Source organism: Mobula birostris, chromosome 5 (assembly GCF_030028105.1).
Source record: "Mobula birostris isolate sMobBir1 chromosome 5, sMobBir1.hap1, whole genome shotgun sequence".
NCBI classification, from domain to species: Eukaryota; Metazoa; Chordata; class Chondrichthyes; order Myliobatiformes; family Myliobatidae; genus Mobula; species Mobula birostris.
The window spans coordinates 159,760,222-159,777,123 of NC_092374.1; the positions used below are offsets into that span (position 1 = coordinate 159,760,222).

The 16,902-nt window shown below is 39.8% G+C and overlaps 1 protein-coding gene across 3 annotated transcripts in view; it reads right to left on the bottom strand.

Moving 5' to 3' along the window:
* The window catches only part of pibf1 (progesterone immunomodulatory binding factor 1), a 168,527-nt gene that overhangs the window by 117,638 nt on the left and 33,987 nt on the right, over positions 1-16,902 (bottom strand). For all 3 annotated transcript variants that reach the window (XM_072258795.1, XM_072258796.1, XM_072258798.1), the window contains exons 6-9: positions 15,252-15,385; positions 13,878-13,986; positions 10,800-10,981; positions 3,351-3,476 (exon numbers count right to left, since the gene is read on the bottom strand). In XM_072258795.1, the coding sequence (XP_072114896.1) occupies positions 3,351-3,476; positions 10,800-10,981; positions 13,878-13,986; positions 15,252-15,385 (551 nt within the window). The remainder of the gene's footprint in view (positions 1-3,350; positions 3,477-10,799; positions 10,982-13,877; positions 13,987-15,251; positions 15,386-16,902) is intronic.

Below are 16,902 nucleotides of genomic sequence, written 5' to 3' on the forward strand. Positions count from 1 at the left end.
ATGGGAAAAAGAGATTTTGGCTCTCTGCTCTATCAATGTCTCTTACAATTTTACATGCTTCTATCTGGACATCCCTTAGTTCAGTGGTTCCCCAACCTCCGAGCCGAGGACCAATATCGGGCCACAAAGCATGCAGGGGTGCAGCAGTAGCCGGAGCGCACCCAGCATATATTTAAGAAAAAAGCCGAAATAAGCAAGCTAATTAAGTGCCTCCCAGAAGCTAGTCTTCATTAGAGAAACAGAGGTGGAGAGAGTCAATAACTTTAAATTCTTCAGCATTAAGGACTGACATTCCTCTCTCTGAAAAGTGTCAGAGGATCTGTCCTGGGACCAGCACGTAACTGTCATTACAAAGAAAGCACGGCAGCACCTATACTTTATTAGAAGTTTGTGTAGATTCAACATGTCACCTCGATCCCAACAGTCTTGTCTTTTCAACCTGTCTGGGCTGGCGTTTAAATTGATCAAACAATGGAACAGCTGGAAAGAGGAGTGAACATCGCGTAGAGCAAGTGAAATCCGCAATCGCCTCTGATCTGGGCCGATATTTACGTGCCGGGCGGCACTTAATTAATTAGCTTGTTTATTTCGGCTTTTTCTTAAACATGTGCTGGGTGCACTCCGGCTACTGCTGCACCCCTGCATGCTTCGCGGCCCGGTAACAGTCCGCGGCCCAGAGGTTGGGGACCACTGCCTTAGTCTCACGAAGGGCCAAGAAGTGATAGTCTGTCATTTTAATAATGTTTGTTGCAGGATAATGACCTCCTGAGAAAATCTTCACTGGATAGGGCATGGGTAACATGAGCTGGTTGAAATTTAGAGCAGATGATTATATTAGATAATAAAATATTAAGATAATCCAGTCTAGATGTGAAAGAAGTACTTGCACAAAAATTTCAATAGTGGGTATACTGTGCCAGAGCAAAGGTTGGAGCTTTTTGAAACTTGGGAAAGATGCACGATTAAGGTTTTTGAGGCAACATTTAAGTTCCTTGTGCCTGATTTAATTTTATATTTTCACCAGCAAGTACTATGCAGAAAGATTTTCACAGTACATTGAGACTGTGACACAAACACTTAGCAATTAGTGGCATTTTAAAAACACCATCGACCTGAAATTCGAAGCATTTTTTTCTTTCTGCACGAATCCTCACTGATCCTCAGGGTATGAAAATTTTCTTCATGCCCTTAAATTTATTTACATACAAATGTGTTGGAATTTTCCAAATTAAGAATTCAGTGCAGCACTGTGAATAAAATAATTTGGATGTCTAGAATAAATACTTGACAGAAAAAAAAAATCAACCTCCATACCTTAATTTGAAGTACTATACTTCAGCTACATCCTTTTATCTTTAAATTATTACAAACATTTTTGAAGTTCCGAAAATGATACTTCATAAACACTGTGCATGTATCTGAATGCACCACCTCCTCTGACGGTACATTCGAGATATCAACCACTCTGTATTTCAAAAAAAAGCTTACTAACTTAGATTCCTTTAAAACTCCTTCAAAGTCAAACTGAATGGTTAACTGGATTATACAACTACAAATGTGTTGGGGACACTAGAGTGCAAATGCTGGAATCTGGAGCAAAAAAAAATCAAACTGCTGGAGGAACTCAGCAGGTCGAGTAGCATTTACGGGGAAAGGGAACTGTCAATATTATCAATAAAATAATAAATTAATGTTTTTGCACAGCAGTAACCAACAGGTTTTGAAACCTGAGTCTCTGTACTTCCCTCTGCAACTGGATTCTTGATCTCCTCATTGGGACACCACAGTTATCATGATTGGTGATAACATCTTCTTGCTGACAATCAATACAGACATACCTCAAGGATGTGTGCTTAACCCACTGCTCTTCTCCCTCTACATTGTGAGTGTATGGCTAGGCACAGCTAAAATGCCACCTATAAATTCACTGATGACACCACTGTAGCTGGCTGAACCTCAGATGGAGAAAAGGAGGCACACAGGAGTGAAATAAATAGGCTGATCGAGTGGCATCACAACAACCATGGACTCAATACCAGCAAGACCAAAGTATTGGCTGTGGACTTCAGGAAGAGGAAGTCGGGGAAACATACACCTGTCCTCATTGTGGGGTCAGCAGTGGGAAGGGTGAGCAGCTTCAAGTTCCTGGGGGTAATCATCTTGGAGGATCTATCCTGGGCCCACCATACTGATGCAATCACAAAGAAGAGCTTCATTAGGAGTTTGAGGAGATTTAGCATGTCACCAAAAACTAGCAAATTTCTACAGATGCACCATAGAGAGCATTCCCACTGGCTGTATTTCTGTCTGGTATTGAGGGGCCAACGCACAGCTGCTGATAAGTGCTGCTGATAGGTGTAGACTCAGCCAGCTCCAACATAGGCACAACCACCCCCACCATTGAGAACAGCTTCAAAACGTTCAGAGGTGGCTTCCATCATTCCAGGTGGCTGGGGGAGGAGGTATGAAGTAAGAAGCCGGGAGGAGGTAAGTGGAAAAGGCAAAGGGCTGGAGAAGAAGGAATCTGATAGGAGAGTGGATGATGCAAGAAAGGGTAGGAGGAGGGGCACTGGGGAAGGCAATAAGCAGGTGAGAAGAGGTGAAAGGTCAAAGTGGGGGAATGAAAAAGAAGGAAGGGAGAGGGTGAAATTTACCGGAAATTGGAGAAATCGATGTTCATGCCATCAGTTTGGAGGCTACACAGATGGAATATGAAGTGTTGCTTCTCCAACCTAAGAGTCGCCTCATCGTGGCAGAAGAGGAGGCCAGGGACCAACATGTGGGAACCAGAATGGGAATAGGAATTAAAATGGCTGACCACTGGAAAATACTGCTTTTTGCAGATGGAGCTGAGGTGCTCGAAAATGAGGTCTCGCAATCTATATCGGTTCTCACCAATGCAGAGGATACTGCATCAGGAGCACCAGATACAGTGGACAACCCCAACAGACTCACAGGTGAAATGTTGCCTCACCTGGAAGTTTGAGGCCCTGAATGGAGATAAGTGGGGGGGGGCGGGGGGGAACCAAGAGAGAGACAATTGGGAAGAGTAGCACTTCTGCAGCTTGCAGGGATAAGTGCTAGGAGGGATGAATTGACAAGGGATTCATGGAGAGAGAGCGACCCTGCAGTAAGTAGAGATGGTGGGGATGGTGGCGGGGGGGTGGTGGAGGTAACTATGTCACTTTTCTACCTGTCATATTTCTCCACAAAGAAATAGAAGTTTGTGTTCTATAACCACCCACATGACTTAGTGATTTTTTTTTGCATCCAGAGAAGACAAGTTCAAGGAAATGAGAACTTTATTTGGAAATGGTCAGGGTAACGGTACTCTATGGATAAGGGCCTACCTGTTTTCCCTTTCATACATTTCTTTGGAGCTACTTCGAAGATGCTCAATTTCCTGGTCTGTTTTTATTCGAATCTGTTCCAATTCATGTCGAAGTTTGACTTCATATTCATTTTTGTAATGGTCCCTTTAAAAGGAATTTCAAACATATTAATATGCATGCCATAAAAACTATAGTCTCCTAATTTACATGACATGATTAAGATTCTTAGAGCTATTAGATGCATCTCAATTGAGTAAAGTCCACTTCAAACTTGATTTTGAAGATACGTACAAAATTTAAACAGTTGTTTCATTTTAACTTATCAAATAGAATTTTACTTGTTTCAACACCATTTAGCTTTTGTAGCATCAGTTTGAGAATTCCTGATCCACTGTGATTCTTAGATCTATTATCTCTAAATATGAAGATGACAATGTTCTTTTCCACTGCCATTGCTCTCTAAGCTATCTTAGTGCAGAACAATAGTGTGGACTACTAAATAATGGGGAGAAGGTTCAAACATCAGAGGTGCAGAGGGACTTAGGAGTCCTCGTGCAAGACTCCCAGAAGGTTAATTTACAAGTTGAGTCTGTGATAAAGAAGACAAATGCAATGTTGGCATTTATTTCAAGGGGAATAGAATATAAAAGGAAGGAGATAATGCTGAGGCTTTATAAGACACTAGTCAGGCTGCACTTGGAATATCGTCAACAGTTTTGGGCCCCATATCTCAGAAAGGATGTGCTGTTACTGGACAGAGTCCAGAGGAGGTTCACGAGGATGATTCTGGGAATGAAGGGGTTAACATATGAGGAGTGTTTGGTAGATTTGGGCCTTTACTCACTGGAATTTAGAAGAATGTGGGGGGGGGGATCTCATTGAAACCTACTAAATGTTGAAAGGATTAGATAGGGTGGACATGGAGAGGATGTTTCCTATGGTGGAGGTATCCAGAACTAGAGGGCACAGCCTGAAAATTGAGGCTTTTAGAACAGAGGTTAGGAGGATTTTTTTTTAAGCCTAAGAGTAGTGAATCTATGGAATACTCTACCACAGACTGTGGTGGGGGCCAGGTCCGTGGGTATATTTAAGGCAGAAGTTAATAGTTTGCTGATTGGTCAGGGCATCAAAGGATATAGCGAGAAGGCAAGTGTACGGGGTTGAATAGGATCCGGGATCAGCCATGATGGAATGGCAGAGCAGACTCGAAGGGATGAATGGCCTAATTCTGCTCCTATGTCTCATGGTCTTATCTCCTAAACATGCAGCATGCCCTACTACCTCAACCTGGATCAACAAGGAATACTGTCCTCATTGACTCATTTCTTTCTTTTATGCCTTGATTCTTTTTCCTCCTCTTCTCCAATCTCATATCACTTACATCCCTGGCATCTCTGATGTCTTCACACTTTGATAGAAACCTGGAACTAACTAGCTTATCATCATCATGGATGTCCAATCCCTCTGTTCCTCCCTCCTGCATCAGGATGGCCTGATGACTTTGTGATCCTTCTTTGAAATGAAGTCCAAACAGTGCCTCCCCTACTTTGCCATACTGAAAACACTTTCACATCAAAAAATACTTTAATCCTCCATTCACTTTTTTGAAGTAATTCCTTTATGGAATAAGTGGAATAATCTTTACTTCAGTTCTTACTCAGGTCCTTTCCCTCATCTCTTTATCTGGCACATTGATAACTATATTCATGCTGCTTCCTGCACTGAAGTAAGAACTCAAATATTCCTTTCATTTTGTGCTGGCTTCCACCTTGCACTCAATTTCATCTTTCACTCTTGCCTTCTTTTTAAGCAATCTATCTCCATTTCAAGAATGAGTAAACAGATAACATTCACTTGAAATCTACAGAATCTCCATAATCTTGATGACAGCTGATTCCCTGTACCAACGTGATTCCATTTTCCCATTTTCTCCAGCTGCAGTGCTTCCAAACTGTCTTCCTTTTTCCTTAATCTTGGTTTTTCCTTCACTACAGTAAGCAGGTACCTCAATCAAGTCAGTTTTATTTTCTCTACTTCTGCATTCACCTCTCCCCATACCACTCCACTTTCTCCTCCCACAGAGAAAAGGTAGTGTTCTTTTGTTGTTACCTTTCACCACATCCACCTCGTTATTTTTTGCCACATTCAATGGGATGCCACCACCAGTCTTTAGCAGTCTACCTCTTTTAGCATTCCCAAAGAACCATGTGAACAATTTCCTGGTTCACACTTTCATCACTGTCAACACTCACCCCACTTCTCATGACACCTTCCTGGGTAACCACAGGAGATGCAATACCCAACCTTGTACATTTTCCTTTCCTATTAGCGAAAAACCAAACAAGTCCATAACTAATTACTAATAACTAATCCATAACTAATCCAGCTAATTACTGCCCATTCTACACACATTCATCATCAAAGTTTTAAAATTTATCTATCAAGCAGCATTACTCATTATGTTTAGTCTATTCTGGACTTCATCATAGCTTTTGTCCAAGCCTGTATAAGAGCATGGATTACCCTTGACGCAAGGATGGCAATTGAGCAAGTGCTGCCCTGGTAAAGCTGAAGTCTATGTGTAAGGTATAAACCCAGTAGCTGGAACATAACTTGCACAAAGGAAAATGGTTATGGTCATCAGCAATCAATCATCCCAACCCCAGGACATTATCTTAGCTGCAACCATTAATTTTCCCTTCAAATTAAGATCAGAAATGGGAACATTTGCTAATTGCTGCATAATGTTCAATTCTATTCTCAACACTTCAGCAAATGAAGCTGTTCTTGCCTGTATATGGCAAATCCAAGACAACATTAAGGTTCAGACTGATAAATGGCATTTAATGCCACAAAAGTGCTACACAATATCCATCTCCAGAGAACAAGAGAAAGTCTGACCAACGGCCTTAACATTTTCAGTGGCATTACCATTGTTGAGTCTTCCATCATCAATATCTGAGGCACAATTAGAAATTCAACTGGACAGCAAAATACTGTGGCTCATCTCCACTCACCTCGAGATACCTACAATCTTCATGAGGTGGTGCCTCAAAAAGGCAGCATACATTAAGGACCCTTGCAGTCTGGGACATGTGCTGTTCTCTAGAGGAGGTACAGGAGCCTGAAGGCCCACATTCAAAGTTTTAGGAACACTTCTTCTCCTCTTGTTAGATTTCTGAACAGTCCATGAACTCAAATGCTACCTTGTTATTCCTCTCTTGCACTATTTAATTTTGTAACAATTTTAATGCCTTGCACTTGTCATGTGTGATGCCAAGCAGAGCTACTGGACGGATGATGCTAATGAGAGAGATAACCGAAGACAATGGAGAAACATTCAAAATGCTAATAAGAGAGAAGAGAGAGATTAACGAGAAAGAAACACAATTCAGATATTGACAGACCAGTTGCTTTGAACCTGAACTGTTTGAAGTTTGATGGACAGGTGATACCCCAGCAGGGGGATAAAAAGAGCAGGTTTGCTAAGGCACGACACACACCACGAGACCCTGGAAAGAGCAGTGTGCCCCCACAAGTTGGTGGGAGTTTGGAGGACCGGTTCGCGGGAAGCGATCAGAGGCTCACAGGGTGTAAAGGTACGATTGGTGGGAACCTGGGGTGTGTGTCCGCCCTTGCCTGGGTGCCGGGTTCACCGCGGAAGAACGATCGTATTCAGAACGGAGGGGTCACAGTCGGTGACCACAGCGGGATTAGAAGACATCAAAAGGTCTGCCCGAAACCAACTGCGAAGACATCAAAAGGTCTGCCTGAAACCAACTGCATCTCTCACTCTCTCCAACGATACAACAACAGCGACTACTTCGAACTACACTAAACTGAACTGAACTCTGCTTCACTTAAGACTGATCATTTTACCCCTAGACTGCAATAGAGCTTGGTTGATTCCTATTACCCTAGTTCTGTGTATATGTGCGTATTATCATTGCTAACCTGTTACATATATATCCTTATGATTAGTGTACTGTATTACTTATTTCTTTAATAAAACTTTATTAGTTCCTAGTAATCACAGACTCTGAGCGTTCCATTTCTGCTGGTTTGGCAACCCAGTTACGGGGTACGTAACACACTGTACTGCTGCAGCAAAACAGCAAATTTCACAACATATGTCAGTGATAACAAACCTGATTCAGATTCCACAATATGAACAAATCAGGATTCAATACTCTACACATGCTGGTTGAATCCAACTCTTATAACACTCGACACCATCCAGGTTAAAGCGGCCCACTTCACTGGTACCTCATCCACTGGCCAAACATTTAGCTCTCCCACCACCAGTGCACAGTGATTGCCATCTACAAAATTTGCCACTGACATTAATCTGACATTCCTACTAAGCAAATCATTTGTACTTTTTTCACTTTAGTATGTAGCAATCAGTGCTCATGAAATTGTCTGTCCTACAATAAGGACATCAGATGCATATTGGGTAAGCCTCAGATGGAAAACTTCCATTCATTCTGCAAAGGTATCCCCAGCTTCTTTACTTCAGTTCGAATTAATTCCCAATCCCACTGAATTCTCTCTCTCGCTAACCTCACACTGTTCCAATAAAGCCAAATGTAAGCAGATATTCTCTTTGTTAATTCTACCTGTTCTCCTTCTCTGCAATTTAAAATAAACGTACTGATTTCATAGCTTTGCTTAGTTCTGATGAAGAGTTATGCAAGATGGAAACATGTCCTTCAGCGCAACTCATCCATGCGAGTAATGATGCCCAAAAAGCTAGTACCATTTGCACACCGTTGGGCTATTTTCCTCGAAACCCTTCTAGTCATGTACTCATCCAAATATGTTTTGAATTTTGTTGTTGTATCTGCCTTTACTTTCTCCAGCAGCTCATTGCATGTACATACTACACTTTGCATAAAGAATTTGATCCTCGAGTCCTTTTCCCGCTCACATTAAATCAATTCCCTCTAGTTGAACTAAAATCATTAAACTCAAATATTAATTTTATCTCTGCTGCTGCTGTTGGAGTTGTATATTGTTAGTACTTTGTTTTTAATTGAGATTTCTAACATTTGCAGGCTTTTTTGATTTTCTATTTCCAATTCATTGGTGAACACTGTGACGGTGAAATATGTTTATTCAAAGGTGTATATTTATGAGCTTTAACACTGAATTAAATGTTAGGCACTGTACAAAAGCCAGTGTGCAATAATAAAATCCGTAATTATGGAAGGCACGCAATAAGGTAATTGACCACCTCCTGTGTTCGTGTTCTTGCTCATCATGTTTTTGCATAAAATTTAAATAATTCAGTAGTATTCACTCATATGGATGTATTTATTATGCTTTGGAGAAAAAAGTATACTTAACTGAATAGAAAAAGAAGATTAGGAATGCCAACAGTTTAGGCAAAAATATTAATTGTGAAAGGACTTCTTAAAAGAAGAGGAAAAAGGTAGAGGCAACACAAATCCTATTGCTCATTTTATATTCTGTAATTTGACGGAAGTCTATATTATCAGTTCTTTTTTGCTACCATTTAAATTCTACATTATTTCCATATTTTATATTGCTTCTCTGACCTTGTCTGAGAAGGTCTAGAATGAATGAACTACATTTCCTCCAATTAATATCAACAGATGCTGCTTAACCCACTGAATTCCTCCAGCTTCTTGTTTGTGCTCTGCCATTAGGAGTGTCTTCCATAACATTAATCCATCTCCCTCTCTGGTCATTACTTTGAGTTGATCTGATGTCTCACAAACTTAGTGGTTCATTTGACTCTCAAATGCAGTTCCCAGAATGATGATTTCTTGCCTGATGAATTGTGCTTGAGGGTTTTCCATATTGCAATACAAAAGAACGTTAGATCTATTACCATTAATTCTGTGCAGGCTTACATATCAACTGCATTACCTCACTAGTGTTCCCTGGAATCTATTCCTCCCACATTCTTATCAACTCCTCCCCTCCTTCAACCCAGATTCTACTATTCATCTACACGTCTTTGTAATGTGGGAAGATACCAAAGTGCCTAGAGGAAACATACGGTGTTACGTACCCCGTAACTGGGTTGCCAAACCAGCAGAAATGGACCACTTAGTTGGAGTCTGGTTTAACAGAAACTAATAAAGTTTCATTAAGGAAATAAGTAACACAGTACTCTAATCGTAAGGATGTAAATGCAACAGGTTAGCAACAATAATACACACGTGTACACAGAACTAGGGTAATAGGAATCAATCAAGCTCTATCGCAGTCCAGGGGTAAAATGATCAGTCTCAAGTAACGCAGAGTTCAGTTCAGCTTAGTACAGTTCGCAGTAATCGCTGTTGTGCCGTTGGAAAGAGAGAGAGAGAATGCAAATTTTGATTCAAACAGACCTTTGATGTTCTTCGCAGTTAGCTTTCGGGCGAACCCTTTTATGTCTTCTGTGGTCACCGATTGTGACCCCTCCGTTCCGGGTACGACCGTTCTTCTGCGGTGAACCCGGCACCCAGGCAAGGGCGGACACAAACACCACGTTCCTGCCGATCGTCCCTTTTCACCCAGTCAGTCTATGGTCAGTTCCCTCGAACCAGACCTCCAACTTCACCAACTTGTGGGGGCACACCGCTCTTCCAGGGTCTCGTTATCTCGTGATCTCGTGGTGTGTGTCGTGCCTTAGCGAACCTGTTCTTTTTAGCCCCCTGCTAGGGTATCGCCTGTCCATTAAACTTCAAACAGTTCAGATTCAAAGCAACCGGTCTGTCAATACTCTGACAATAGGAATTCTGCAGATGCTGGAAATTCAAGCAACACACATCAAAGTTGCTGTCAATACTCTGAAATGTGTTTCTTTCTAGTTAATCTCTCTCTTCTCTCTTATTAGCATTTTGAATGTTTCTCCCTTATCAACTCCTCCTCTCCTTCAACCCAGATTCTACTATTCATCTACACATCTTTGTAATGTGGGAAGATACCAAAGTGCTTAGAGGAAACATACGGCCATAGGAAGAATGTGCAACTTCCATATTGACCACATCACAGGTCATAAATGCAGACAGTGTAAGGCTGCAGCATTACTAGCTGTTCCACATACCTATTCTCCATGTCACACAGAAGAATGAGAAGTGATTCCAATGAGACATACAAGATTTTGAGAACAAATGACAGGGTTGACACTGAATGATGTTTCCTAAGGGTGAAATGTTTGAAGCAAAGAAGTCAATGTCAGAAATGAGAGGCCACTGTTTTAAAATGAGATGAGGTGAATAAATTGTTTTTGAGTATATAAGATTAGTTTTTAACCTTAAGATGACTGTAGATGCTGAGACATAGAGCAGAGAAGATGTAACATTCCAATGCACAGATTTGGAAAGAAGTGACTGAAAATTTACAACAATCTCACCTGTGTTTAATCAGATCATCAGTGCTGGATTGCACAAGACAAGGTAAGGAGATACATCTGTAGTGAGCACCTGTAGTATTCTGTGTAAAACCACATACCTTGAAACCACATATTTTTCATACATTTCTTCTCTAGCTCGCTTTGCCTCCTCAAGATGAGTTTGGAGGCGTTCTATGCGGTCCTCTTCATGAGCACACCGAATGTTCAGTTCCATATTTTGGCGATTCAAGTATTCTTTATCTTTTTGCAGCAAGTTAATAGATTGCTGCATTGCTGCTGCCTGAGCGAAACACAGAAAAAAACTTTTCCTGAAGATCACTGAATTTTTAGTATTCTATTTAATTTGAACAGTTACCACAGGAGCAATAAGTTCTAAACCCAGGGACGGCAAATCAGTGGTATGTGTGCCCAAGATAACATGCACATAAATTTTGTTGGCATGTGGCATGCAGTGCTCCCTTCGGTTCTTTAAATCTCACCCATAATAAAAAAAATAACAATTATCTTTAATGCCAAATAAAACAGAGAATGAGTTTTTACAATCCGAGAGCAGTGAGATGTTTTCACAGCAAACGTCCCATGCAAGCTTGGCGCCAACTAGACTGTAGCGAAACACACAACGTTGGATGATATGTTTTGAAATCCTCAGTTTGGTGTACACATCAGGATTTGGATAGTAAACAGATACAATAACAATATTATTTTGAAATTATATCATTTTCAATTGTATTTTAAAAAGATTAATAAGTTTTGAACTGGTTTTCTAAAATGCTTCACTTATTTCATTTTGTCTATGCTAAACTTTTATTAATAGTAAAACGTAATTTAGTAAAATGTAATTAAGCAATACAACTCACCCTTTTTCCTTAACAATGTTCATTATTATTTGTCAGTGATAATCCCTACTCGGCATTACAACGGCATGCAGGAGAAATTTTTAGAAGATTATCATCAATTTTGGCAGATGCTCTCATAATTGCCACCTCTTTCTATGGCTTGTTTGATGGTTCTGGGGCTGTATTCACTACGATTCAAAGAAATGGGAGGGTGACCTAATTGAAACTGAACTAATGGTGAAAGGCCTCGATAGAGAGGATGTGGAGAGGATGTTTTCTATGGTGGGAGGGTCTAAGGCCAAAGAACACCACAGAATTCTTTTAGAACGGAGATGAGGAGGAAATTCTTTAGTCAGAGAGTAATGGATCTGTGGAATTCTTTGCCACAGGCAGCCATGGAGGCCAAGTCTTTATGTATACGAAAGGCAGAGGTTGACAGTTTCTTGATTGGTTAGGCCATGAAGAAATATGGGGAGAGGGCAGGAGACTGGGGCTGAAAGGAAAATTGTATCAGCCATAATGAAATGGCAGAGCAGACTCGATAGCCAAATGACCTAATTCTACTCCAATATCTTACGTTTAAGATTAGTGTTCCACAAATACTTCAAAAAATATTTAGTCATTAGTATTTAACATTCAAGTTTGCACTAAAAATACTCTGTTCTTGATTATACCAGCGTTGTACCACTGTGGTGCACCATAGGCAATCAGGTTTTGATTTACCATTTATGTTAGTGTTGTGGTTCTTCATTGCCATAGTCTGGGACCATTTCCATTTCCCTCCATAGCTCAGACCAAACTAGAATGTAATTTTGAATTACCAGTTCTTTTGGGGTTTTGGCTGACATAGTGCCTATATCTGATTGCAACCCATAATGGTTAAAATTTGCAAAGTCCATTTTCCAAAAACACCTCAATCCCTGATACACAGCAAATCCTTTTGCTCAGCCTTCAATGTTCGCAAATTTTGGAGGTTGTGCAAAACTTTTTGTTTTAAAACTTTGCAATTTTTAATCATTATTCACTACATTTAAACCTTCATTTTCTCCTTAGATATCTCAAATCAGAATCTGGTTTATTATCACTGGCATGTGACGTGAAATCTGTTAACTTAGCAGCAGCAGTTCAATGTAATACATAATCTAGAAGAGAAAAAAAATAAGTAAATCAATTACAGTATACATATATTGAATAGATTTTTTAAAAGTGCAAAAAACAGAATTATTGTATATTAAAAAAAGTGAGGTAGTGTCCAAGGATTCAATGTCCATTTAGGAATCGGATGGCAGAGGGGCAGAAGCTGTTCCTGAATCGCTGAGTGTGTGCCTTCAGGCTTCTGTACCTCCTACCTGTTGGTGACTGTGAGAAAAAGGCATGCCCTGGATGCTGGAGGTCCTTAATAATGGACGCTGCCTTTCTGAGACACCGCTCCCTGAAGATGTCCTGGGTACTTTGTAGGCTAGTATCCAAGATGGAACTGACTAGATTTACAAACCTCTGCAGCTTCTTTAGGTCCTGTGCAGTAGCACCCTCCCCACCCCCATACCACACAGTGATGCAGCTTGTCAGAATGCTCTCCACAGTACAACTATAGAAGTACCTAAAAGCTGTCATTTCTTTCCACCTCCAAAGATGAATCTGAATTTTAGTGAAGGTGACAAAATATTAGGCCATTACTTTATTATTTTCCACCTTAACACAATTTGATGTGGGAAAATTTTAAGCACAAATCTATATTTAATAAATTAGTTAATTAATAATAATTAATTGCTATGTTTTACATTCCAGATACGCTATTTTGTCCATGTTGAATGAGAGAGATGTGTTATCTAGGACACCGATATCGACATTTTTTTGCGTTAATGTGACCTTTCACATCAATATTGCATCAAAATATCAATCCAGATCCAAAGCCTGATTGCCTGACTGCACTACAGTGGTACAACACAGATATGATCAAGGCAGAAAACAAATATGGTAAGATAGTGATTCTTAGTGAACAAACTTCCAGAGGCCAAAATTATTGACAGATACACAAAAATCTTAAGCTAGAAAATGAAATAAATTTGTATTTAAAAGTAACCTTCAGTAATATGAAGATTTAAAAAAACTCTTTGGTTCACAGTCCACAGGGAAGGAAATCTACCATCCTTACACTACCTGTCCTATTTTGTGACCCGAGACTAGAGTCAAGACCATCAATATGATTGACTCTTAATTAACCCCTGAAATGAATAAGGAAGCTTCTCAGTTTAAGGATAATCAGAAATGTGCAATAAATATCGGCCTAGCCAGTGACATGAGAATCCTGGGAATGGGATATATTATTAACATCAGCACCTCTTTGGATAAATCATTTCTCTCCTTAGTTTGTGCTTTGTGTGTGACTTCAAGTAGTTCCAGCCTTTTTCTGAGCTCTGAAGCCTCCTTATCAAGTGCATCTCTCTCTCTGAAACAAAACACATGAAACATAACATATACTTCACTAAGTTAAAAACAACTCAAATATATTTTTGTCCCTAAAACTTCTAATAAATAACAAAGAAAACAACATTTAATTTTTTTAATCTTAAGATTTATCACAGTCTTTGTTTATGCAGTTCTCTGTGCATTTTTAAAAAATTGTTATTGTTGCCAATGTAATTCCAACTACCTAACCCTTTAAAGCAGGGGTTCTCAACCTTTTTTAATGCCATCTACCTTTAAGCATTAACCAAGGACTCCAGGCTAGGAACCCCTGCTTTTAAGGGTACTTCATGGAGTTCTTTATGACATGATTTATAATGGCAAAGGGTTATCACCCTTCAATTGTCAGGCTCCTGAAGCAGTGTGGACAACTTCACCCTCCTCAACTGTGACTGATTCCACAACCTATGGACTCACTTTCAAGGACTCGACAATTCATGCACTCAGTATTATTTATTTATTAATTTTTTTTATTTGCACAGTTTGCCTTCTACTGTACATTGGTTGTTTTGTCAGTCCTTGTGAGTAGTTTTTCACTGATTCTATTGTACTTCTTTGTTCTACTGTGAATGTCGGTAAAAAATGGATCACAACGTAGTACATGATATCATATGTGTACTTTGATAATAAACTTACTTTGAACTTTCAATACAATGCCAACATAATATAATTTCAAGTCTGTGTGACACTATTATAATTCCTTTTGAGTAACCAACTTGCTGTTTCCAAAAACACTACCAGCTATCAGAAAAATTGATCTTTCCCTCTTGATATATTGAAAAGAGCCAAAGCCATTGTTTAAGCTACAAAGTTTGTAGTTAGCATCTAATCATCTGCTACACATATGTGCAGAAAGGTGTATGTTGTAATTTAAACATCACAAGTCTCTCAAGTTACCATGTGCAATGCCATATTAGAATTGCTTACATGCATACCTTAGGTCAACCACGCACCCGTTATTTGGAACATTTTGTTTGTCCATGTATTTTGATCAGGCCAGGGTATGAGTTTTAAATTCAGTGTCAGGTATGCATACTGAAAATATTTACAGTATATTTCTAAGCTGTAAGTCATTGTAACAGTGTAGGATAATACTCCATACTGTCATCACTCATCAGTGTCAAGGTAGGATTTATTTTTAATTCTTGATATATTCTGAGTGAGTCAATATTTGAAATTGTGTGTCTAAGTGGTGCAAAAAAGTCATGGATAAAGCTACTAGAAAATATGAAATATGGACATACTTACCGTTTTACATGATCATAATGCTCCCTCTTATAGTCTGACTGCTGGATAAGTTGTTTGGTGTCAGCTAGTTCCAATACAAGGCGCTGACAGCGGACTTCCAGATCGCAGCGAGCTTTCCTTTCAGATTCATAGTTCTAAAGATTGCAAGAATGGAAAAGGTGAGTGTTAAATAATTAGCTTTTAATACCTGAGCAAATTAGGCAGCCCATGGCTGTACATAGCAAAACCTCTGCATTTTGGGTTGATAAACGCAAGTAAAGAATGAACCATGCAATGGCCATCACCTATGAGACAGAGCTTAATGATTTACCATGACTTTTGAAAGCATTACCATTGCTAAGTGCCCCACAATCAATATCCTACACTTAGTTTGTAGTCAATGGTGATCTTCTGTAGCCAATGCATTTATGTAAACTTGCCATGTAAATGTTTGGATTACAGAAAATCTTCATCTGGGTTTAATGCTGCAAGTGAGTTACATCCTGATACCCCAGAGTCTTTCTGCCATCTACAATACAGAAGTTAGTAGCATATTAAAACACTCGCCACTTTCATGAACAATACCACCAAGGAAAAATTAAGACTGCTAAAGTAGCACTCCATTCACTAACCTAAATGTTAATTCCCTCCAGCACCAATGTACCGACCGTATAGCGTGTGCCATCTACAAAGTGTACCATTTATTTATGATTCTCTGACAGCAGCTTCCAAACCCAAGCCTATGCTTCTGAAGACAAGTGCAGCAAGGGTGCAAGGAAACACTACTACCTTCAGGTTTCCTTTCAAATTACACAAACTCATCAGCAGAAATATATTTTGTCCCTTCATTGTTGTTGGGTTTAAACCATGAGCTGCGTAACCAACAGCATGTGGGACTGCATGCACCAGAAACACAGCTTCGTCTCAAGTGATCAGCTAGGAATGATAGGTAATTCTGGCCTTTTCAGTGACACCCCCAAACCAAAAAAATGAATAAGATGTTCAAATATCCTTAAATCCATAGCTTTGGATTGCCTGAGTAACTGCCCTCAAGAAAATGAAAGAACTATGAAAAACAGAATTGATTTTACCCATTTACCTTACTAAGTAAAAACTCTGACCTCAAACCTCTGTTGCCTTGCAACTATACCCACTCATGGGGAAGATTTTGGAAGTAACCCCCGAGAGAAAAATCCGAAGCTGGAGTCCCTAAGGCAGTCCTACATTGAGTTCAATGCCGACTGGCAACTCCTGCGACCTTGCTGGTACCAAACTGTATCTGTCTCTGCCATTCCTTTGGGTTCATCAGACGGGTGAAGAGGGGAGCTTGCTACATGGGCAACAACTAGCTCTCCATAACTGCACTGCTCAGGCTTGCGTATCTGGAGAGCTAGGACACAATATCCATGGTCAACTCTGATGATGGAGGCCCACACCTCACTTTACTAAAGTTTCAGGCAAGTGAGTGGTATTTTGTGGAACTCTAATAAATACAAAAAGAACTATTATAATAGCAATCCATATTCTAAAATATTGCTACAATTGTTCTTTGATAAACAATCTATGTCAACCATTGCCAAAACTCCTTTGGTTGTTCAGAAAAGGTTAACAAAAAGAAAATTCGGCGCAACCTTTTGGATCCTACATACTTAAAATTCTATGCTCTGGTGAA